We start from the raw sequence: 21448 nt of genomic DNA, 5'->3' as shown, positions 1-21448 counted from the left end.
TTGATAGTCGCTGGCTGCTAATATGATTTCGCTATTTAGAATGTGCAAACAATACTTTTCTGAAATTTTTTTATTAAGGAGAAGTCAGAACGTGCAAACATGAAACTAACTTTAGCTCAATTCTATATTTTAATATATGCACATTAATTTGTACACTTAACATATTTTTCTAGCATTACCAGAATAATGTTATTGTTATTCTTCTTTTTATATGCAAATGAAAATTAAAAATATTTATTTTGTATCTGATACTTACATAACATTAGATTATTTAAAAACAATTAAATTGCAGTACATAAGTAAAATACTTGAATAAATGCTTGAGTTAAATATAATATCACATTTTTATTAAAATATGTAATGTATATTTAAGGAATATAAATGAATTCAAATATCTATATAAAAATATATGATATCAAACTAAAACCATAAAGAATTTCATTTATAATATCACAGGGTCATTGTTTCCTTGCCCAGCAGTTTCAAAACACTGACCAAATCAACAAACCTGTGAGGACGGAGGTCTAACTATAGCTGAGGCATTGGCACTGGCTGCTTTTGGCAGCATTCCCTGAGCCTGGGCCAGAGCCTGCTGAGATACCAACATCAACTGCCCACTGTCACTGCGGATTAACACCATTCCTTCAACAGTAAGACATCCACAAGACTGAGAGGATGTAGACTTGATGGTGAGACATAGCATTACAGCCTATAATACACTGAAACAAAGACATTAACATCACATAAAAGCTCACCTTGTGGTACCTGGAAGTTGGCGGGCAACTGCAGTGGCACCGTCTGAGGGGCGCGCGTCATTGGCACACCTTGTGATGGAGTGGAAATCCTTGGCAATGTCATGACCGGCCCTTTGGCAGTGGTCAGTGTGGTGACTCTGGGCTGGCTTATGGCCACTGAAACTCTTCCAGGCTGAGGAACCAGAGCCAAACTAGTGGTCCCTGGTCCCTGAACGCTTGACGTCACAACTCTGGCCCCTACGACCACGGGTGTTGTGGATTTGATCTGAGCGGGGCCTACCATGACCTTTGGAGCAGCTTCAGATGAGGCTGATGTGCTGGAGGTCAGTAGAGAGACTGTCACAGGACCCTGGGGTGCAGTGTTTGATGAACCAGCCTCTGTTTTTGGGTTTGGACGCTCTGCTTTCTCATTAAGGGAAACCGAATTTGGGTTGCTGTTGGTGATAACATTAGCGTTTAAGTCCGTTACCTCTCTTTTCTTGTCTGAAGTTTCCGAAAGGTTTTCGATATTGTTTGTTTGCGCTTCATTCTTTTTCTCTGTTTGCGTACGAAGATTATCATTCTCTAACTTATCTGAGACCGACGTTTCGGACATTATTTAGTTTATTTAATATTACTAAATAATTCGATACTGAATTAAACGATTTTCCATCTGCTTGAATAATCGCCTTTACACAACAAGCAGCAGACGGGACTGATAAACAGCATGCGCCATTTGTGGCATAGCTTTTGATTCATTCAGACATGATTCGATTCTTTTGAATTGATCCGGAATTGTTCACCGATTCTATTTGAGTTTGAATGAATCCTGAATCATTAGGTGCGTTCGACATGAAGCACAGCTGCGAGGTTGTTGCTAGAGCGGATACGTTTGTAAAAATAGTTGTTGTACCGAGTATTAGTTATGTTATCTATTAAATTACCCAATAAAATGTTTTTTTAAGCCTATCCCCAACCCAACCCTAAACCCAACCATCACAGTACTGTAAAAATATAAATTATTGTTATACAGTGTCATTTAAAAATGCTGCTTTATTAATGTGCATATCGCACTTCCGGCCGGCCGCATATCCGATCTAGACTTTACCCTGCAGCCGGTGGTCAACGAGATTAGCCGAGCGCAGGCGGAGGCGGAGTACAAAGCAATAAGCATAAATTCTAGGAGTTAAACATCAATATTTAGGCTAATACTTCTTGTTTGAATATGCTAAAAAAGGGTTTACATATAGATATACAAATTTTCAATGTAAAAAAACAAGGTATTTTGATTAAGTCTTAATAAATGAGATTATTTTGGATAATGAATGCATTTTCAAAAAAGCACTTTAATCCAAAAAGATTGTGTTAAAAAAGAACAAAAGGTAAAATAAGTGAGCGATGTAGAAGTTTTCCAGAAAGAGCAGGTAGCCTTTAAACTGCTAGACAGGAAATAAAATATATATTTATATTATAATCATAAAACCATTTTATAATTATTTAATAAAATAGTTCTTTAACTTAATTTGTTAAGAAAGCTTTAGGGTGGCAGGATCGATGATTATTTTATTTAAAGTCTGTAAGACTTATTTGAGTTCATATTTAGGTTATTCACTAAAATATACACTAAAATATATCATTTTAATCGTTCATGGAGATGAATGCAGTAAATAGTCTGTATAAAAAAGTTGAAAATAAACCTGTGCAAGCTAACCTTTATTTCATTCATTTTCTTGTCGGCTTAGTCCCTTTATTAATCTGGGGTCGCCACAGCGGAATGAACCACCAACTTATCCAGCAAGTTTTTACGCAGCAGATGCCCTTCCAGCAGCAACCCATCTCTAGGAAACATCCACACTCATACACTACGGACAATTTAGCCTACCCAATTCACCTGTATCGCATGTCTTTGTACTGTGGGTGAAACCGGAGCACCCGGAGGAAACCCACGCGAAGGCAGGGAGAACATGCAAACTCCTCACAGAAACGCCAACTGAGCCGAGGTTCGAACCAGCGACCTTCTTGCTGTGAGGCGACAGCACTACCTACTGCGCCACTGCCTCGCCACGCTAAAAGATGATTACTGCAGTAGTAAAATATTGGTAGTCTTTTAATAAGCAAGATGAGTGCAAGATTGAGAGGGTGTGAAAAGTGAATTGTTTGTTTTGAAACTTTTGAATCGTAATTTGTCTCATAATAAACCCGAAATACACGTGTTTATTGTCATGTGGTGAACTCGGCCAATCGTGTAATATCGGTGTCGTCATCAGAGCTCCTGCAGTCGCTCTTCAGATGCTGCACGGTCTTAGTCTGCCGTCTGATCTCGGAGTACTGTGGCAGTACTTTGATGCCATATGTGGATGTGGCGGTCACGTGGCATCGGCGCAACATCAATCCGGACAAGATTTCTAATCAGCATGCACCGCTTTAAGACAGATTTCGATCGATCTGCGCAGCGCTGCATGTAGTCAAGCGCAACTAATGATAATGGTTCGTTTATAAGGGGACTTTTGAGATCGTTTGATGATGACATTTTCTTTAGTTTTCAACTCCTGTGTTATGTTAAAATGCAAATAAGCGCTTATAGATTCAATTAAACATGAATTGACTTACAGGCGTTTAAAAATGAAACATCTTTATGTTTTAGAAATATTTCTTACAGTTAAGGTCTTGTTTTTTTAGATTTCAGATAAGTTCTTCAGATAAATTTTCATTCATTCATTAATTTTCCTTCATCTTTAGTCCCTAAAGATGACCAGGGGCGCCACAGCAGAATTAACCGCCAATGTTTACACAGCGAATGCTTTGCCTTCCATCCAGACACACTCAATCACACACATACACTAAGGCCCTTTTACTTAATTAAATTCACCTATAGCGCATGTCCTTGGGCAGTGGGGGAAACCGGAGCACCTAAAGGAAACCTATATGAACACGGGGAGAACATGCAAACTCCACACAGAAATGCCAACTGACCAAGCCGGTACTTGAACCAGGTACCTTCTTGCTGTGAGGTGACATTGCTAACCACTTAGCCACCATGTCGCTCATATTGACTCAGTTTGGCTGCATCCGAAGCCTACTACTCAGTAGGTACTGCATTTGAATTCAAACGTACTACTCGGCCAGTAGAAAAGCGCGTTCTATACAGTATGAATGTGAGCAGTATGAATGGAATTCGAACGTACTACATCCGCCATTTTGTCATGGTCTCATCGCTTCACTCCCATTCATGAATTCTCTCGTGGGGCATCATGGGATAGCACAGTGTGCATGGGATGCGCATTTCAGAACCTTGCTGGAAGAAGTAGGTCATCAGAGTACTTCTCGCATACTGATTTTCGAATTTGGATATCCGCTTGTTAAGTGGTGGCGTGTTTGTGACGTATGTAATACTGTTTCCGGCCAAGCCGCCATTCATTTGAGTGGAGAAATCATTCGTTTATGATCACATTTCATTCCTATCGCACATTAAAGTAAATTTTACGTAAAGTCATAGTGTACACAACAATCTCTGGGCTTGCTGCATAACAAATACCAAAAATGTTACAATTTATAAAAAAATTAATCACTTTCTGGCCATCGGATATTAGGCATGGACATACATACTGCGATCGTGATTTTCGAAAGCATTAAATCGTTTTGTAAACGTTTATTATTGCCATTTCATAGGTCTCCCCATTCAGTTGAATAGAGCGCTTGGACCCAGAAGTTGCTTCGCATGACGTCACACTTAACAAGCGGATACTTCTCAGCTCGCATACTGTTTTTAGCGTACTAAATGGAAGCATGCGATTTCGGACGCAGCCTTAATCTTTTTCCATGTTATACATATGCCAGCAGGTAGCATCAAACAATATATATTTTAAGTCATTGAATCACTCAAATGATTGTTGTTGGGAACAACATGGAACAATTTGCACTCAAATGATAATTTCTAAGAAACTACAATAAAGCTACTGTTTTCACTTATTTTTTAAACCACTGGAATCGTGTTTTAATTATGTAAACTCATAGTAGTTCAAACAGGTTTTCTTCCAGACTGAACAAACGTTATTGACCTTATTCTCCGCAGACGAGCGGGCGCTGCCATTTGAATCTTTTTGGCACGAGACTTCCGGTCTCATTCACTTCCATTCATTTTTAGACATTAAGAACTGCTCGTTTCGCTGTTTGATGTTGCAAACTGATATTTTCTTCTTATATTATTCTACTTGGTCTGTATAGTCCATGCAAACATTTGTTTGTAGAGCAAGTAGTTTGACCGTTTTTTGCCGTTTATTATTCCTTGTCATTTCTCCCATCGGCGACTGAAACGGAAGTTCTAAGACAATCGCGAAAACAGGCGCACTTCCGCATTTTAGAATAAGGTCAATAGGGTTCACACAAATAACGCTTCATTCAGTTTAGAAATGAATCTCACTTAGATTCAAATGCATGAGTTATTGACTTCTTCAGTCATATTCAGGGCGTATTCTTGCAGGAGAAGATGTTAAAAATAAAATATTCACTTGCACACTATATATAGACTAGGACATATTTTCCTGATGTTAATGAACAACTCTTGATGGTTTTTAAAAACGTTTATTAACAATGTCACATTACATTCCTCTCAAACTTTAATCTCGTGAATTATAAACCAGTTTTAAGTGTAGCCAGACACTGTAGATTCATGGTCCCAAAAAAACAAAAACTCAAAACAAAAAAACATCTTACAGTTCCAAAATAAAAATACTGCAGGTTACAGCACAATATAAATTTATCTAACTGGCTTGAAATTTTTTTTTTTTTTGTCTGCTGAAATTATAAGATTGAAGAACAGTTGGGGAAAGAAATACACCTTTTAATAAAATCTTTCAGAGCTGATTCATGGCTGTATTTGACAAAATAAGGGTTTCTCTAGTCATTTGATCCCTATGAAGCCCACAGTTGTGGTTTAACCTTTATGTGTGTGTGGGGTGTCTAATTAGAGCTGCTGTTCCTCTCTGGAGTGATATGCTATTTATGAGAGAAACACTCAACGATTATTAACATAAATGATTCATCAAACAGCTTATTAAATAAGTATGGCAGATGATATTCTTTACAGGATGTCATATATAGAGTCTGACATTAGTTTAGCTTCTTCCAATTTTAGCTGTCACGATGAAGACAAATCCAGCAATAGTGCAAAGTCTGGCAGTCTTGAAGTTTTAAAACAAACCTTCACATAGAATCAAATGGAGACCGAGTTTGGAAAAAGTTTCCATTTCCATTTTAAACAATAATTTCCTTATTTAAAACAGTTTACTTGGGGACAAAATCAATGGGGGAAATTTTCTGAGAATTACAACATAAAACATCCCTTATATTCAGTTAAAAATATCATATGCAGTTTATTGTTTGTCAGAGCGGATGGCTAATCCAGTGGTTCCTGTTTGATTCGGATGACGGAGGTCATGACCCCGCGGTGACTCCGTTTGACCTCTCTCCTCAGGACGTACTCACTGAACTGAGTTGAGTCCACACCGCCTCCACAAGAAGCAGCGATCTCGAAACCTCTCTGCTGCAGTCGTTCAAGAACCTGCCAACATAAAAAATATATCACATACACACACTTATTATTATCCTTTCATTTTAATCGTACCAAAAAGTATATGGCTGATTCCAGCATTAATGATGTGACATTTGCAGTAAAAAGTCAAAACATAAATTCGCAGAGAAAGTATACGTTAACATTATATTGAATCATCTGTTTATATTTTCCAAAACAACTAACCACAGAGTTATGGGATCAGAAAAATTCAATCTGTGAACATTTTTATACTTTAAATGAGGAAAATAAACAAGCGTTATGGATGTGACAAAAAAGTCTGCGAATTTACAGTATACAACATATTTCATAGAAATTCTGTGAATTAAACTGCACAACCCAAAATAAATAACAAACAAAAGGATAAGAGTTGGGTCTTTATAGAACAAAACTGATTGATTTTATTTTATTTTGACATTTTTGCATTTTTGAGGGAAAAGCTTTGTTATGGATGTGACACTTTTTCGTTATGGATGTGACAGATGAGAAATTGCCATTTGTTTGACTTTGGTAAATCAAATATAATAGTTTGAAAACATTGACAGAGACATTTTTAAGTATTTTTAAAGTACTGTAAAACACTTGCCTGCGCAAAAAATGTAGAAATGGTTTCGCTATTTTGGTGAAAACATTTTTCTTTTCATGGCAAGGTTGATATTTTCATGGAATTGCTCATATGCATAATAGGGTTGGATGGTAATACCGTAAAATGGCATACCACGGAATCTAAAAATAGCAACGGTATTAGTTTTAATACCATTATACCATCATAAAAAACAATGCACTCATATAGGAGATTAAATATTAAATATAATTTAATGCCTAAAAATGCGTATGTGTGATTGCCATCACGGGATAGTGTGGAGGAGAAGGTGAGAGGTGAGAAAAGATGGCGAGTCGCGCACCAAGTGACCTGGGGCCTCATGTACAAAGACTTGCATTGAAAAATACTAAAACCTTGCATACAGACAAAGCTGTAACTGTGCGTACGCAGTAAAAAAATCTGATGTATGAGACACTGCGTACACGGAATCCAACGCATATTCTCTTTGTACATCTAAATTAACGTAAAACAGTTATTATTAGAGTGCAAAACCCCTCCCTGCCTCCTCCAATGGCAAAAGCAAGCAAGAAGAGAAACTTCACAGAATGTTAATTGGGGGTGCTCCAATTCAAAGTAGACCGGAGAAAAACTGTTATTTGCAAGTTTGTCCTCCGGAATTAAGAACAAAAGAAAAAAAAAATAGAGTGGGAGAGTTAGCGCAGTGGGGTCTGAACATCGCACTGTGAGTGAATTAAAAAAGAAATTGTCTGATGTAAAGGTGTAGGTTAAGAGGAGAACAGCGGCACATCGTCAAAGTGTGGACAGAACAGGAGGGGGAACAGGGAATGCTGAACTAACACCCTTTGAGGAGAGAGTTGTGGGCGACACACAATACTAGAGTCGATTTGTATATTTTATCTCAAGAACTTAAGCCTTGTGCAACATAAAGGACATGTATTTATGCCTATCTGACCTATTTTTGGCTCAAACTTTAACAGGAGCAAAGAATTTATTTGGTTTGAAATCAAATGTCTATCTAACAAACTAACTTTACTTGCATGGTATGATAACCTTATTTACCTGCTAGACATGCGGATGATCCCATCCTTTACATCTGCCATTTGCACAGCTCAAAGATACTTTGTGTTGTGTAATTTAACACAATTGCCTCCAGGAGTCGCCAATGCAAATAAAACAAACATAAGAAATGCACGTACGCCAGACATAAAGTTGGCGTGGACCAACGCACATACTCACGTTCATTTCATCGTTATTAAATTCAAACGCGAGTGTGAAATCTGGCGTACGCAATGTTTTTGTGCATACGCAGCGTTGATATATGAGGCCCCTAGTCTTGAAAAAGAACACATCCTCTGCAGTTTGGCAGTATTTCAGGTTTTGAGAAGGGAGCAGCTTTTATAGACTTCCAAAAGTTAACCCTTGTGACAAAACTAGACGGTTAATAAATAAATAATAATGTACACTATGCGTCAGCACTTTTGTATGCTTTCATCTGTTATTTTGTGATATCTGGAAGATATCCGCATGGGGAAAAACCATAGTCATTTATGAAGAACATGTTTTTGAACCACATATTAAAGTGGATAATGTGTACAACTCTTTGTTAATGAATGCCACCGAATACTGTAGCATAGTAAACTGATAAAGTGTAATAAATACTGTAATGTTAGTGTAAACGGTGGTGTACTGTGATGGTGTATAGCGTAGAAAACTGAAGCCTATTGAATCATTTGTTCATTACTACAGTAGTGTCACACCACAGCAACAGTATAATTATTATCACAGTTTAATTCAAGTAATTATCTATAGTTTGCTTCCAAACGCTTTAGCATTTACTATCGCAGTGGTTCTCAAACTTTTTTCATCAAGTACCACCTCAGAATATATTGTCTCTCCAAGTACCACCATAATGAGCAGTATTGAAATACAGTAGCGTAGTAGGCCCAGTAAAGCAGCTACAACTCTGCACAGTTAAAAAAATGTGGCAGATTATCTCAGAAATATAGGCTATATGTCATATATGGCATGTTTTATACATCATTTTTGATAAATTTGTAAATGTGTGTAGCATGTACATAAGATATTTCATTCCTCTGCGTACCACTAGAAGGAAGCCTGCGTACCACTAGTGGTACATGTACCACAGTTTGAGAACCACTGTACTATAGCATTTTTTCATGTAACAAAATAGCTTATACAGTATATATCGCCTCAATGACAGACAAATATATTTTAGCTGAGTAGATAACTCGGCCCTTTTCATAATGTAAGGATCATGCCTAACATATGTGGTTATTTTCTATTTATATCACCTTGAGAATATGGTATAAATCACAAAAATACGGTCTTTCCCCTATGTCTTCCATTCAGTTTTTTAGCTAACTTTTGTGCGTCACCAGAACCCCATGATTAAAACAATCTATAGATTTTAAATTTATCAATTTATTGTTTAACATTCGAGATGTGAGGAAAGGAAATATGAGATTCTCTATATGTGCGTAATGCACCCAAATTTCATTGTACTTTTGAGACTGGCCTAAATCAATATAGATTGAATTGAGAAGCACATAAGGATTTGATTACTATATATGATCACTGAATTCAAGTAAAAATAATCAAAAAACCCCAAAAACAATTTAAAAATATTGAGAAGTTTGATCATAAATCTGCTTTGGTGTTCCTCAAAGAACTGTGAGCTTAGATGGACATAAATAAGCCATCACAAGAGTTCATTTTTGGGTGAAGTATCCCTTTAACTGAACACCCCTGCCTCAGAATCAGTTAGAAAAACAACACAGCCCAAGTGTTATAAACCATCTGTCCAGCAGCTCTCTCGACTGAATTAAACAAGACACATAAACCACTTGCGTGTTCCCTCTTTCTGTTTGTCTGTCTTTTTGTCTCAGTCTGGATGCAGATATCTGCTTCTCAGTGCTGTGAGATCACATTGCATTAGTTCGCCTCCAGGACGTGCCTTTCCCTTCTCTCCAGCACCACCAAATTCCCCTTTAATCTCCTACAGTTTACAGCCTCTTTCTCCGTCTTTGCCTTTCACCCAAAACCTCTACTTTACAGGTCAAAATTTCTGTCCGTCTGCTCAGTGTGACTTTCCGTCATGCTTTTGTCCTTCAACCCTCTTTTTCTCTCATTTTTCCTCCCTGTCTTCTGCCGCTACTTTTCTCAATCTCCTGCTTCCATTAGTGTGACGGCAAGTGCCAGGGGCCAAAAGATTTAATAAGCAAACAGGATTAGACAGCCTCTAGACACACACACACACGCGCACACACACACACACACACACACACACACACACACACACACACACACACACACACACTATAGGAAAATCTGAGTTTATATTGTACATTTATTCCTTACATGAATCATAGGCCAGTGTTTGTAGTTTGTAATGTTAAATGAGCTGACGGCTAGTGATGGTGTCATTTAAGAAGACTTGCAGATTTCTTTTAAAGTGGTTAAATATGGTAAATTATATGTGGTATTATATCTTCCCTATGCATTTAGGCATGAAGAAATGGTCAAGACGATCTGCTGCAGTTCAAACCGAGCATCGGAATGGGGAAAAAAGGTGATTTAAGTGACATGAACGTGGCATGGTTGCTGGTGCCAGGCAGGCTGGACTGAGTATTTCAGGAAACTGCTGATCTACTGGGATTTTCATGCACAACCATCCCTAGGGGTTACGGAGAATGGTCCAAAAAAGAGAAAATATCCAGTGAGTGGCAGTTTTGTGGGCGCAAATGCCTTGCTGATGCCAGAGGTCAGAGGAGAATGGCCAGACTGGTTCGAGCTGATAGAAAGGCAACAGTAACTCAAATCACCACTCGTTACAACTGAGGTATGCAGAGGAGCATCTTTGAACGCACAACAGGATGAACCTTGAGGCGGATGGACTACAGCAGCAGACGACCACACCGGGTGCTAATCCTGTCAGCAAAGAGAAGAAACTAAGACTACAATTCGCACAGGCTCACCAAATTTAACTAACAAACTACATGAAAGCATGGATCCATCTTGCCTTGTATTAATGGTTCAGGCTGCTGGTGGTGTAATGGTGTGGGGGATATTTTCTTGGCACACTTTGTCAATGCCGACCTACCAGAGTATTGTTGCTGACCACGTCCATCCCTTTACGATCACACTGTACCCAGCTTCTGATGACTACACATATATTCTGAAACTGGTTTCTTGAACATGACTATGAGTTCACTGTACTCAAAGGCTCCCACAGGGACCAGAGCTCAATTCAGTAGAGCACCTTTGGGATGTGGTGGAATGGGAGATTCGCATCATAGATGTGCAGCCGACAAATCTGCAGCAACAGCAGGATGCTATCATGTCAAAATGGACCAAAATCTTTGAGGAATATTTCCAGTAACTTGTTGAATTTATATTCCACAAAGGATTAAGGCAGCTCAGAATGTAAAAGGGGGTCCAACCCGATAATAGTAAGGTGTACCTAATAAAGTGGCCGGTGAGTGTATTTACTGTATATACACACATTTTCTTTCTCAAATATCATGGCTAACTTATTTTATTTAAAGTATTTGATTCTTCTGATAATGATTTGTTTGTTTATCATAATATCAGAACAGTTGTATCATTATGCTTAGTTAAATTTGCTCATAAGTCCTTAAGCAGAAAAAATTGTGATCAATGAAAGATTGAATTATGAAAATATGAATGGACGAATTAAAAAAACGAACAGAATCAATAAACAGATAAATGAAGAATAATCAAATATTTTACTAAATTAATAAAAAACTGAATAGATAAAAGTTATATAAATAATAAGATAAATTAATAATAAATTAAAGAAATTTTCCAATTGATTGATTAAATTCATAGAAAAATGTCTAAAATAACAAATGAACAGAATAAACAGGTGAATGAGGGTAATGAATGAATATTGGCACAGGCAGGTGTGTGAGGTGTGTGAGGCATCCTGTACCTGTACAGAGTTGAGATGGCAGTACCCGTTCAGAGGGAAGCGAATGACGTGAGTGGAGTCATGGTTCCAGCCGGCGTTGACTGAGTTGCACATGACGTCTCCAATCTCGGGAAAGATGTCCTCGATAAGGGCTTTATCTCCACTCAGCGTTATCCTCTCTCCCAGCTCAGGGGCCACGCGGACCACCACACACTCACACATGCGGGACGTGAACCTGGAGTCCTGCTCCGAACGCCAGCGCTCCAACTCCACCTGCAGTGGCTGAAGCTGGAAATATCGGGCCTCCTCGTACAGCAGAGAGTAATCCTGAATATACAAATCACAATTACACAACAAGCTGCAATTTCCTATTTTAGATGCTCCTAGCAGCAATTTTTAAGCATATTTCATGAGTTACTTGTCACAGCGTAAAAAAAACTTAAAAGAGATATTTGGTCTAATACCGAGTTTTCCTTTCAATCTGGTGCTAATTGTGCTTAATTGTCTAACTAATCCTATTTACCAGGCAGGCAAACTGTTTTTCATTGATTTTGTAAGATGGAAAGCCATTCTGAAGTGACTGAAACCCTCTGACAGTATGATCAAGGACAAAGAGATGTAGAGACTTTCAGCAATAGAGCAGAGTTTGTCTATTGATTATGTTATACACGTGTCCTGCTGGTAAAACATCTGAATGTGTTAAAATGGAATGCCCTAAACCAAGAGTCACCGAACTTGTTCCTAGACGGCAGGTGCCCTGCAGAGTTTAGCTCCAACCCTAATCAAACACACCTGAACAAGCTAATCCAGGTCTTACAAGGTATAAATGATATTTCCAGGCAAGTGTGTTAAAGCAAGTTTGAGCTAAACTCTGCAGGGACACTGGCTTTCCACCGCCAAGATTGGTGACCCCTGAGTATGTCCATGTAGGCTTCCTTCGTGATCAAGAGACTAGTGATGTCAGTGAGAGACTAGTTGTGTCCTGTGAAAGACGCGTGATCAGTGAGAGACTAGTGATGTGAGTGAGAGACCAGTGATGTCCTGTGAGAGACTAGTGATGTCCTGTGAGAGATTAGGAATGTGAGTAAAAGACCAGTGATGCCCTGTGAGAAACTAGTGATGTCCTGTGAAAGATTAGTGATGTCCTGTGAGAGACTAGAGATGTGAGTGAGAGACCAGTGATGTCCTGTTGAGACTAGTGATGTGAGTGAGAGAATCATGATTATTGAGAGACTAGTGATCAGTGAGAGAGTAGTGATGTCCTGTGAGAGACTACTGATCAGTGAGAGACTAGTGATGTGAGTGAGAGACTATTGATGTCCTGTTGGAGACTAGTAATCAGTGAGAGACTAGTAATGTGAGTGAGAGACTAGTGATGTGCTGTGAGAGACTAGTGATCAGTGAGAGACTAGTGATGTCCTGTGAGAGACTAGTGATGTCCTGTGAGAGACTAGTGATGTCCAGTGAGAGACCAGTAATCAGTGAGAGACTAGTGATGTCAGTGAGAGTCTAGTAATGTCCTGAGAGAGACTAGTGATGTCAGCGAGAGACTAGTGAAGTCAGTGAGAAATTTGTGATGTCAGTGAGAGATTATTGATGTCCTGAGAGAGACTAGTGATGACCAGTGAGACTAGTGATGACCAGCGAGAGACTAGTGATGTCAGTAAGAGACTAGTGATTAGTGAATGACTAGTGATGTCAGTGAAAGACTAGTGATGTTCTGTGTTAGACTAGTGATCAGTGAGAGACTAGTGATGTCCTGTGATAGACTAGTGATGTGAGTGAGAGACTAGTGATGTGCTGTGAGAGACTAGTGATGTCCTGTGGAAGACTAGTGATGTGCTGTGAGAGACTAGTGATGTGAGTGAGAGACTAGTGATGTGAGTGAGAGATTAGTGATGTGAGTGAGAGACTAGTGATGTGCTGTGAGAGACTAGTGATCAAGGAGTGACTACTGATGTCCTGTGAGAGACTAGTGATGTCCTGTGAGAGACTAGTGATCTGTGAGACTAGTGATGTCAGTGAGAGACTAGTGATGTGAGTGAGAGACTAGTGATGTCAGTGAGAGACTAGTGATGACCAGTGAGAGACTAGTGATGTCAGTGAGAGACTAGTGATGACCAGTGAGAGACTAGTGATGTGAGTAAGAGACTAGTGAAGTCAGTGAGAGACTAGTGATAACCAGTAAGAGACTAGTGATGTCAGTGAGAGACTAGTGAAGTCAGTAAGAGACTAGCGATGTCAGTGAGAGACTAGTGATGTCCTGTGTTAGACTAGTAATCAGTGAGAGACTAGTGATGTCCTGTGAGAGACCAATAATGTGAGTAGGAGACTATTAATGTCCTGTAAGAGAGTAGTGATGGTATTGAGAGACTAGTGATGTCAGTGAGACACTAGTAATGACCTGTGAGAGACTAGTGATGTGAGAGAGAGATTAGTGATGTGAGTGAGAGACTAGTGATGTGCTGTGAGAGACTAGTGATCTGCTGTGAGAGACTAGTGATCAAGGAGGGACTACTGATGTCTTGTGAGAGACTAGTGATGTCCTGTGAGAGACTAGTGATGTGAGTGAGAAATTTGTGATGTCAGTGAGAGACTATTGATGTTAGTGAGAGACTAGTGATGTCAGTGAGAGACTAGTGATGACCAGTGAGAGACTAGTGATGTCAGTGAGAGACTAGTGAAGTCAGTAAGAGACTAGTGAAGTCAGTAAGAGACTAGTGATGTCAGTGAGAGACTAGTGATGTCCTGTGTTAGACTAGTAATCAGTGAGAGACTAGTGATGTCAGTGAGAGACTAGTGATGTGAGTGAGAAATTTGTGATGTCAGTGAGAGACTATTGATGTTAGTGAGAGACTAGTGATGACCAGTGAGAGACTAGTGATGTGAGTGAGAAATTTGTGATGTCAGTGAGAGACTATTGATGTTAGTGAGAGACTAGTGATGTCAGTGAGAGACTAGTGATGACCAGTGAGAGACTAGTGATGACCAGTGAGAGACTAGTGATGTCAGTGAGAGACTAGTGAAGTCAGTAAGAGACTAGTGAAGTCAGTAAGAGACTAGTGATGTCAGTGAGAGACTAGTGATGTCCTGTGTTAGACTAGTAATCAGTGAGAGACTAGTGATGTCAGTGAGAGACTAGTGATGTCAGTGAGAGACTAATGATGACCAGTGAGAGACTAGTGATGACAGTGAGAGACTAGTGAAGTCAGTAAGAGACTAGCGATGTCAGTGAGAGACTAGTGATGTCCTGTGAGAGACTAGTGATGACCTGTGAGAGACTAGTGATCATGTGAGACTAGTGGTGTCAGTGAGAAACTAGTGATGACCAGTGAGAAACCAGTGATGTCCTGTGAGAGACTAGTGATGTCCTGTGAGAGACTAGTGATGTCCTGTGAGAGACTAGTGATGTCCTGTGAGAGACTAGTGATGCCTGTGATATTTCTAATAATAATATTTATACATGTTTCTTCATTTTCTAAACTTCAATATAAGTATGCACACACAGTGATGTAAAGGTAGATCAACATTACCTTAAAGTCATCTGGGATGAGCAGTTTTGAGGTCCTGAGGAAGTTTAATATGTAGCGAAACATGTGTCCATCCCGATCTATAAAATAATGCTGCTTTAGGCTGTCCAATACTATGGGCTCCGTGCCATCAAACAAACGGCCAATCCTCAGAGAGAAACAGACAGAGATTAACATAATTAGATGACACTAAACAACAACAATGCGATTTCTGGTTCTTCAATAAAACGTTCAGTCAATGTTTCAGAAAACATTTATATCTTAGTGGCTAGAACATTTTAATGACCTAAAGAATCCTTTTCTGCTTTAAATGGTTAGTTGATCCCTAAAATATTAATTTTGTTATTAGTTGCACATTACAATCTCCAGAGACAGCTTCTCAACACAAATTAAAATATTTTAGATTTTTATGATTTTTAGAGTTCGGCAGCACAGTGGCGCAGTGGGTAGCGCTCACAGCAAAAAAGATTGCTGATTCAAGCCCCGGCTGGGTCACTTGGCATTTCAGTGTTGAGTTTATATGTTCTCCCCGTGTTTGTGTGGGTTTCCTCCAGGTGTTTCTATTTCCTCCACAAGTCCAAAGACATTCGCTATCAGTTAATTGGGTCAGCCAAATTGTCTGTAATGTATGTGTGTATGTCCTGGTCCTCTAGGTTGGGGATTGAGCTTTGGGATAATGACCCACCTTGTAAAAACTATAAGTTATGAAACACCAGAATGGTGCAGCAAAAAATCTACTTCAATATAAATGGCCCTGGAAGTAGGTAAATATTTTGAGTTCTCTCATCCTCCATATACAGCAACAGTTCAAAGCCCCAAAATCAAATACCAGAAAAGGAACCAAATACTTCCAGTGGTGACTTTCAGTGGTTCAATTGTAACCATATGAAGCTCCAAAAACACCAAAAACACCCTTTGTGCATGTAAAAATGTAAAAATGGCTTCTTTTTTTTTGCCAATGCCTTCAGGGTTTGCATTTATAATACTGCTGTCAATACTCTAATTAAAATATGGCGTACAAAACAGCAAATGCGTGCCCTGCACTGAGGTGGAAGAGAATAGAAAGGCAGATAAAGTCATTTAAAAAAACTATTTGTTCACAAATGCGTTCTTGGAGCTTTGTATGATTACAATTGATCCACTGAAGTCATTTGGAATGTTTTGACAGTTTTTTGGTTACTTTTCTAAAGTTTGAACATCTCATGACCATTGCTGTCTATGGATTGTCAGAGAGAGCTCTCGGATTTCATCTTAATTTGTGTTCTGAAGATGAACAAAGGTCTAAGGCAGGGGTCTCAAACTGCGGCCCACCATCCTCCTCCCTATGGCCCGCAACTGACGTCTAAAATATAATGAGATTCGGCTCAACAAAACATTTATTTTTGAATACCTATCATTGTTGTGCAGTGGGATATACCCACTTGTGGTTTGACGCACCTGCTACTGGACATTTAGAGTACTGTAATATGTTTGGGTTACTTTCTGTTTCTCTCAGTGTGCGGTCCAGCGTAACGCACATGCAGATTATTTCTGCGGCTGATTTAAATGTTGAAATATATATACACCTAAGTTAAAAAAACTCAAATGTCGTTTGATTAAAATTAATTTTACACCACCTGTATTGTGTTGTACAAACACATTTCCATGGCTTACACGTTATAATGGTGGTGTGATAATATTGGGTCCTTATATTCATATATACATTTTTTTTTTTAAAGAGCATTAGTAAAATTTGACTAAATATTTTCCCCCTCTTTGTTGTAGTTTTACAACAACAACAACAACAAAAATACTAAAAAGTACAATTGCCAGTAAAGTCACTAAAGTTACCCAATCTTCTTTCTGCTGTTCTTGCGCCACCTGTTAAACTTTTGGTTAAGCAACAATTGATTGGGACAGAATAATAATAATTATTATTATGCCTGTTATTAAATTGTAATTTTCCATAGCAATGTAAACTACCCCTTTAATATGTACATTAAGAAACAAAAAGAAGGAGCTTTGACTGCATGTACTCTGGGAAAGAATGTCTGAGTGCATCAGTTACATCAGGTGTCACTTTTTTTTGCTGTACTTGAATGTTAAAGCGGCCCTCCTATAAATTGTCAGTCACTGAAATGGCTCCCCCCGCAAATTTAAAACAGCATGAGGGAGAGTAATTAATAACAGAATGTTTATTTTGGGTGAACTCACCCTTTAATTAACCTTTTATGTAATGCAAAGTTTCCATGGATATTTAAGATTCTTAATGAAACTAAAGATGCCAATATGTCTATATTGATTTTTGAAAATGAAGGAGGACAACACAGTTTTCACATTCAATTAAGCATAAACTAATTTACTTTGATCATTTTTAAGACTTTAGGCAAGACAAGGCACATTTATTTACAGTTGAAGTCAGAATTATTAGCCCACTTGTTTATTTTTTCCCCAATTTCTGTTTAACGGAGATATGATTTTTTTCAACACATTTATAAACATAATAGTTTGTTTTGTAGCCTATCAAAAAAATAAAAGGGGCTAATAATTTTGACCTTAAAATGTTTATTAAATTTTATTTTAACTTCTAGCCAAAATAAAACAAATAAGACTTTCTCCAGAAGAAAAAAACATTATCAGACATACTGTGAAAATGTCCTTGCTCTGTTAAACATCATTTGGAAAATATTTAAAAATAAAAAAAAAGTCGGGCTCATAATTCTGACTTCAACTGTATATAGCACATTTCATACACAATGGTAATTCAAAGTGCTTTATAAAAACAAGAACAAAAAAGAACAAGTATAAGAAAATTAAAAACAACAGAGAACAAAAATGATTGAAAACAGATTAAAATGTGTTAAAAACATGCTTTAAAGGAATGAAAAAGAAAAGAAATACACAATAAAGCGATCTGTTCATTTAGTATAGACACAGCTAAACAGATGTGTTTTAGATCTTGATTTGAATTTAATGTTGGAGCTTTAACACAATGATTAACAAGCTCTTAGTTTGCAGACTATTACACTATTGTGGGTATGCGATACTTTGCTGTATTTTGACTGGAGAGAAAAAACATTCATTAAAAACAATCTGCCATCATCCCTCCATGCTCATGTAAAATCTATGACTGTCCAACAGTGGACTGTGACAGTTGTTTCGGTCAGCAGAGTCTGCCTAAACTGTAGCCTCTGCATCTGCATCAGCATCAGCATCAGGAAAGGCGAGACTGCAGGCGGTGGCCATCATCATCATCATCATCATCTTCATCGCTCCTGACCACGCAAATGTCACCATCATCCAGCGCCCCGCGTCCTCCTGGCTCTCTGATGAGCGCCGTGTCATACTGATGCTGTCTGTGATAAAGCAGCCGGCGGGCGAATGGACCACAACTGTCACTTACGCCAATGCTGTTTTCGGAAACATCTAATCGACGATCACAAAATCTTTCTAAGGCCTATTCACGCACGTGATTAGAGTGTTCAAAATCATGGGTTGCACTTCAAGATTGAGCAACTTCCATTTAAAACAACTGAAACAAATCATTCTAAACAACAAGACATGAATCAACATCCACAGTAAAAACTGAGTGAGAGATATCTTGGGTTCTCTGCTTTATTTTTATCCATTATGAAAATAATGCCATGCTTGGTATTTTAACGTGGCATTAGTATCACAAGCATATCTGTGGCCAAAGCATTTTTTTAGGTCACTGTTTTTTTTCCTCTTCTCTAGATTATTTTCTCTTTATATTCCAGTCAGTACGGTAATATTTAATGTGTCAATAATATTCCTTCCTTCTAGGATATTGCGAGTCAAATTCGTACTTGTTATTAAGATTACAATTGTTATTTATTTGCTACTTATTACAAACTGCTTATTTAAAATGAGCTGAATCTACACAATTCGTGAGTTCTTTTGGGACAACTTAATTTATGTTTATTCCAGTGTTTACAGTGTTAGTTATAAAAAAAAGAAAAAAAAAGAAGAATTGTGTGTGTAAAATAAAACACACTTATGTTGCCATATATGAGTTATTGTGATGAAATTTGGGGGAATAAATATAAATCTGATTTACAGTGCCCAGCATATATGAGTACACCCCTCACAAATCTAATTTTTAAATTCATAGTTTTAATAGAAAGCTATACAATATTATATTTGTGAATATACATTAGGTCAGTCAGTATTGAAATCTGGAGCTTACTCAACAAAATAACTTACGATAACAGGTCAAAACTAGTACACCCAAATTTATATGTTATAGAAAAATAAACACAAATTTTAAAAAAGATAGAAAAATCAAGAGAAGCAAAAATAAATAAATAAATTGAAAAATTTAGTTGAAATATTAAAATTTTAAAATTGTAATTGATTTTGCAATATTTAGCTTGAATTTAATTGCATTATCTTTCGATTTATAAATATGTTTGGTGACTAACATATATAATTGTAATAAATATATCTGTTTAATAAATTGTTTAAATGCACCAAAATACATTGCCTATATTCACTGAGAGTATTTTCAAAATGGGGTGTACTCAATTATGCTGAGCTTTGTACAATCCTTATGCACAATACAGAAAAAAGTATAGAAAATGTGGAGTAGTACGATTTCTTTATTTGAAAATTGAAGAAACATAAGTGTAATGATTTGGCTTAATTTAAAACAGCACAATTTATGTCTGAAGCTAGGAATAAATAACTTCCGAAATGCATAGAAAGTGACAAGGGGGATATAATCTGAGAGAAGAACAAAATCTTAGGAGGTTGAAAACAACGACAACTTAAAAAAATGTGTGTATGTCTGTATGTGGTGTGAAATTATGGAACAGATTCTCAAACAATGTCAGAATATTAGTCAATTTAAAACGTTGTATAAATATATATTCTATTTAATGTAATATAACTATTAATAAAAATGATTGTATAAAAATAAAAAATGTATAAAAATGTAAAACAATATATTATTAAAGAAATATGTTGATGAATAGAGATGATAGAAAAACGAACAAAATGATTTAAGTTAATGGCTGGGTCTATGCTATGATACGGTGCTCAGCATATATGAGTACACCCCCACAAATCTCTCATTCATGTTTCCTATAGGATGATTAACAACATTATATTTGAGCATATACATTAGATTAGTCAGTACTGACGCCAAATCTGGAGCTAGTTTAACAAAATAACTTACAATAATGGTTCAAGTTTTCATAGGCTAAATATATATGTTAGGGAAAAACATTACATCAAATTTTCAAAAGTAGCAAAAATCAAGAGAAGCAAAAAATATATACACTTTTGTTGAAATGTTGCAATATTTTGCATGAATTTAAATGTATTATCTTTACATTTCTAATGATTTTCTCTGACTAAAATATTATTTTAATAAATAAATCTGTTTAATAAATCTGTTTTGTTCAAATGCACCAATATACATTACCCATATTCACTGAGAAATGCATAAAAATATTTGTTTTCAAAATAAGGTGTACTCAATCATGCTGAGCACCGTGTGCTAATGTACAAACGCTGAATTAACCACACAATATGTCAAAGATGCCAAAAGCTCATATATGTCTCAAGTAAAAAGAAGTCAAAAAAGAAATAAGTTGAAGTAATAAACGAATGATATTTGGTAAAGGAGTGAGGAAAATAATAAGCTTGTGTTGCATCCCAGTCCATTTTGACCATGATGAAATTTAGCTTGTTTAAAGATTTGCTTTGTGAATGATTTTATTTATTTTATCTTGTTCAAAACAATTAAATCAAACTTTCACACTAAAACAAAGGAATTAAAGCAAATAATGACATGAGTACTGAGAAAAGCAAACGCAAAATCAGGCCACAAATGTCCCATAACCAGCGATCTGTTCCTGAAGGATCGCTGGCATACTACACTCACGTCATTCAGGAACTACATATCCCAGAATGACGTTGCACACACCAGTCAATATTCACCATCAATCACACACAGCTGAATACCGTCATCATGAATTGTTTGGACTATTCACACACATTGCACACACCAGTCGATGCTGAGTCTTTGTTTGTCAGTACCTGCATCCTGTTTTTAGTTTTTCTAGTTATGTTTTGATGATTGTTTTGTTACTTTGT

At 37.4% G+C, this 21448-nt stretch overlaps 3 protein-coding genes across 6 annotated transcripts in view; 1 reads left to right on the top strand and 2 right to left on the bottom strand.

Moving 5' to 3' along the window:
• taf4b (TAF4B RNA polymerase II, TATA box binding protein (TBP)-associated factor) overlaps nucleotides 1-1486 on the bottom strand; it is a 35982-nt gene extending 34496 nt beyond the window's left edge. Inside the window, exons 1-2 of one of the 2 annotated variants that reach the window (XM_087298101.1) lie at nucleotides 756-1486; nucleotides 509-642 (exon numbers count right to left, since the gene is read on the bottom strand). In XM_087298101.1, the coding sequence (XP_087154227.1) occupies nucleotides 509-642; nucleotides 756-1350 (729 nt within the window). In that variant the 5' untranslated portion in view covers nucleotides 1351-1486. The remainder of the gene's footprint in view (nucleotides 1-508; nucleotides 643-755) is intronic. The other variant, XM_087298102.1, reaches the window with a different exon arrangement.
• The window catches only part of vipas39 (VPS33B interacting protein, apical-basolateral polarity regulator, spe-39 homolog), a 219917-nt gene that overhangs the window by 132200 nt on the left and 66269 nt on the right, over nucleotides 1-21448 (top strand). The gene's annotated exons all lie outside the window — the stretch shown is intronic.
• Nucleotides 5300-21448, bottom strand: part of kctd1 (potassium channel tetramerization domain containing 1) — a 46022-nt gene continuing 29873 nt past the window's right edge. For both annotated transcript variants that reach the window (XM_087298104.1, XM_087298103.1), the window contains exons 3-5: nucleotides 15353-15497; nucleotides 11841-12146; nucleotides 5300-6294 (exon numbers count right to left, since the gene is read on the bottom strand). In XM_087298104.1, coding sequence (XP_087154230.1) covers nucleotides 6130-6294; nucleotides 11841-12146; nucleotides 15353-15497 — 616 coding nt within the window. In that variant the 3' untranslated portion in view covers nucleotides 5300-6129. The remainder of the gene's footprint in view (nucleotides 6295-11840; nucleotides 12147-15352; nucleotides 15498-21448) is intronic.

This window comes from Danio rerio, chromosome 20 (assembly GCF_052040795.2).
Source record: "Danio rerio strain M-AB ecotype USA chromosome 20, GRCz13ab, whole genome shotgun sequence".
In the NCBI taxonomy this organism is placed as follows: domain Eukaryota; kingdom Metazoa; phylum Chordata; class Actinopteri; order Cypriniformes; family Danionidae; genus Danio; species Danio rerio.
Note: the sequence above shows the minus strand (reverse complement) of the source record. Positions and strands in the feature narration are given on the sequence as shown.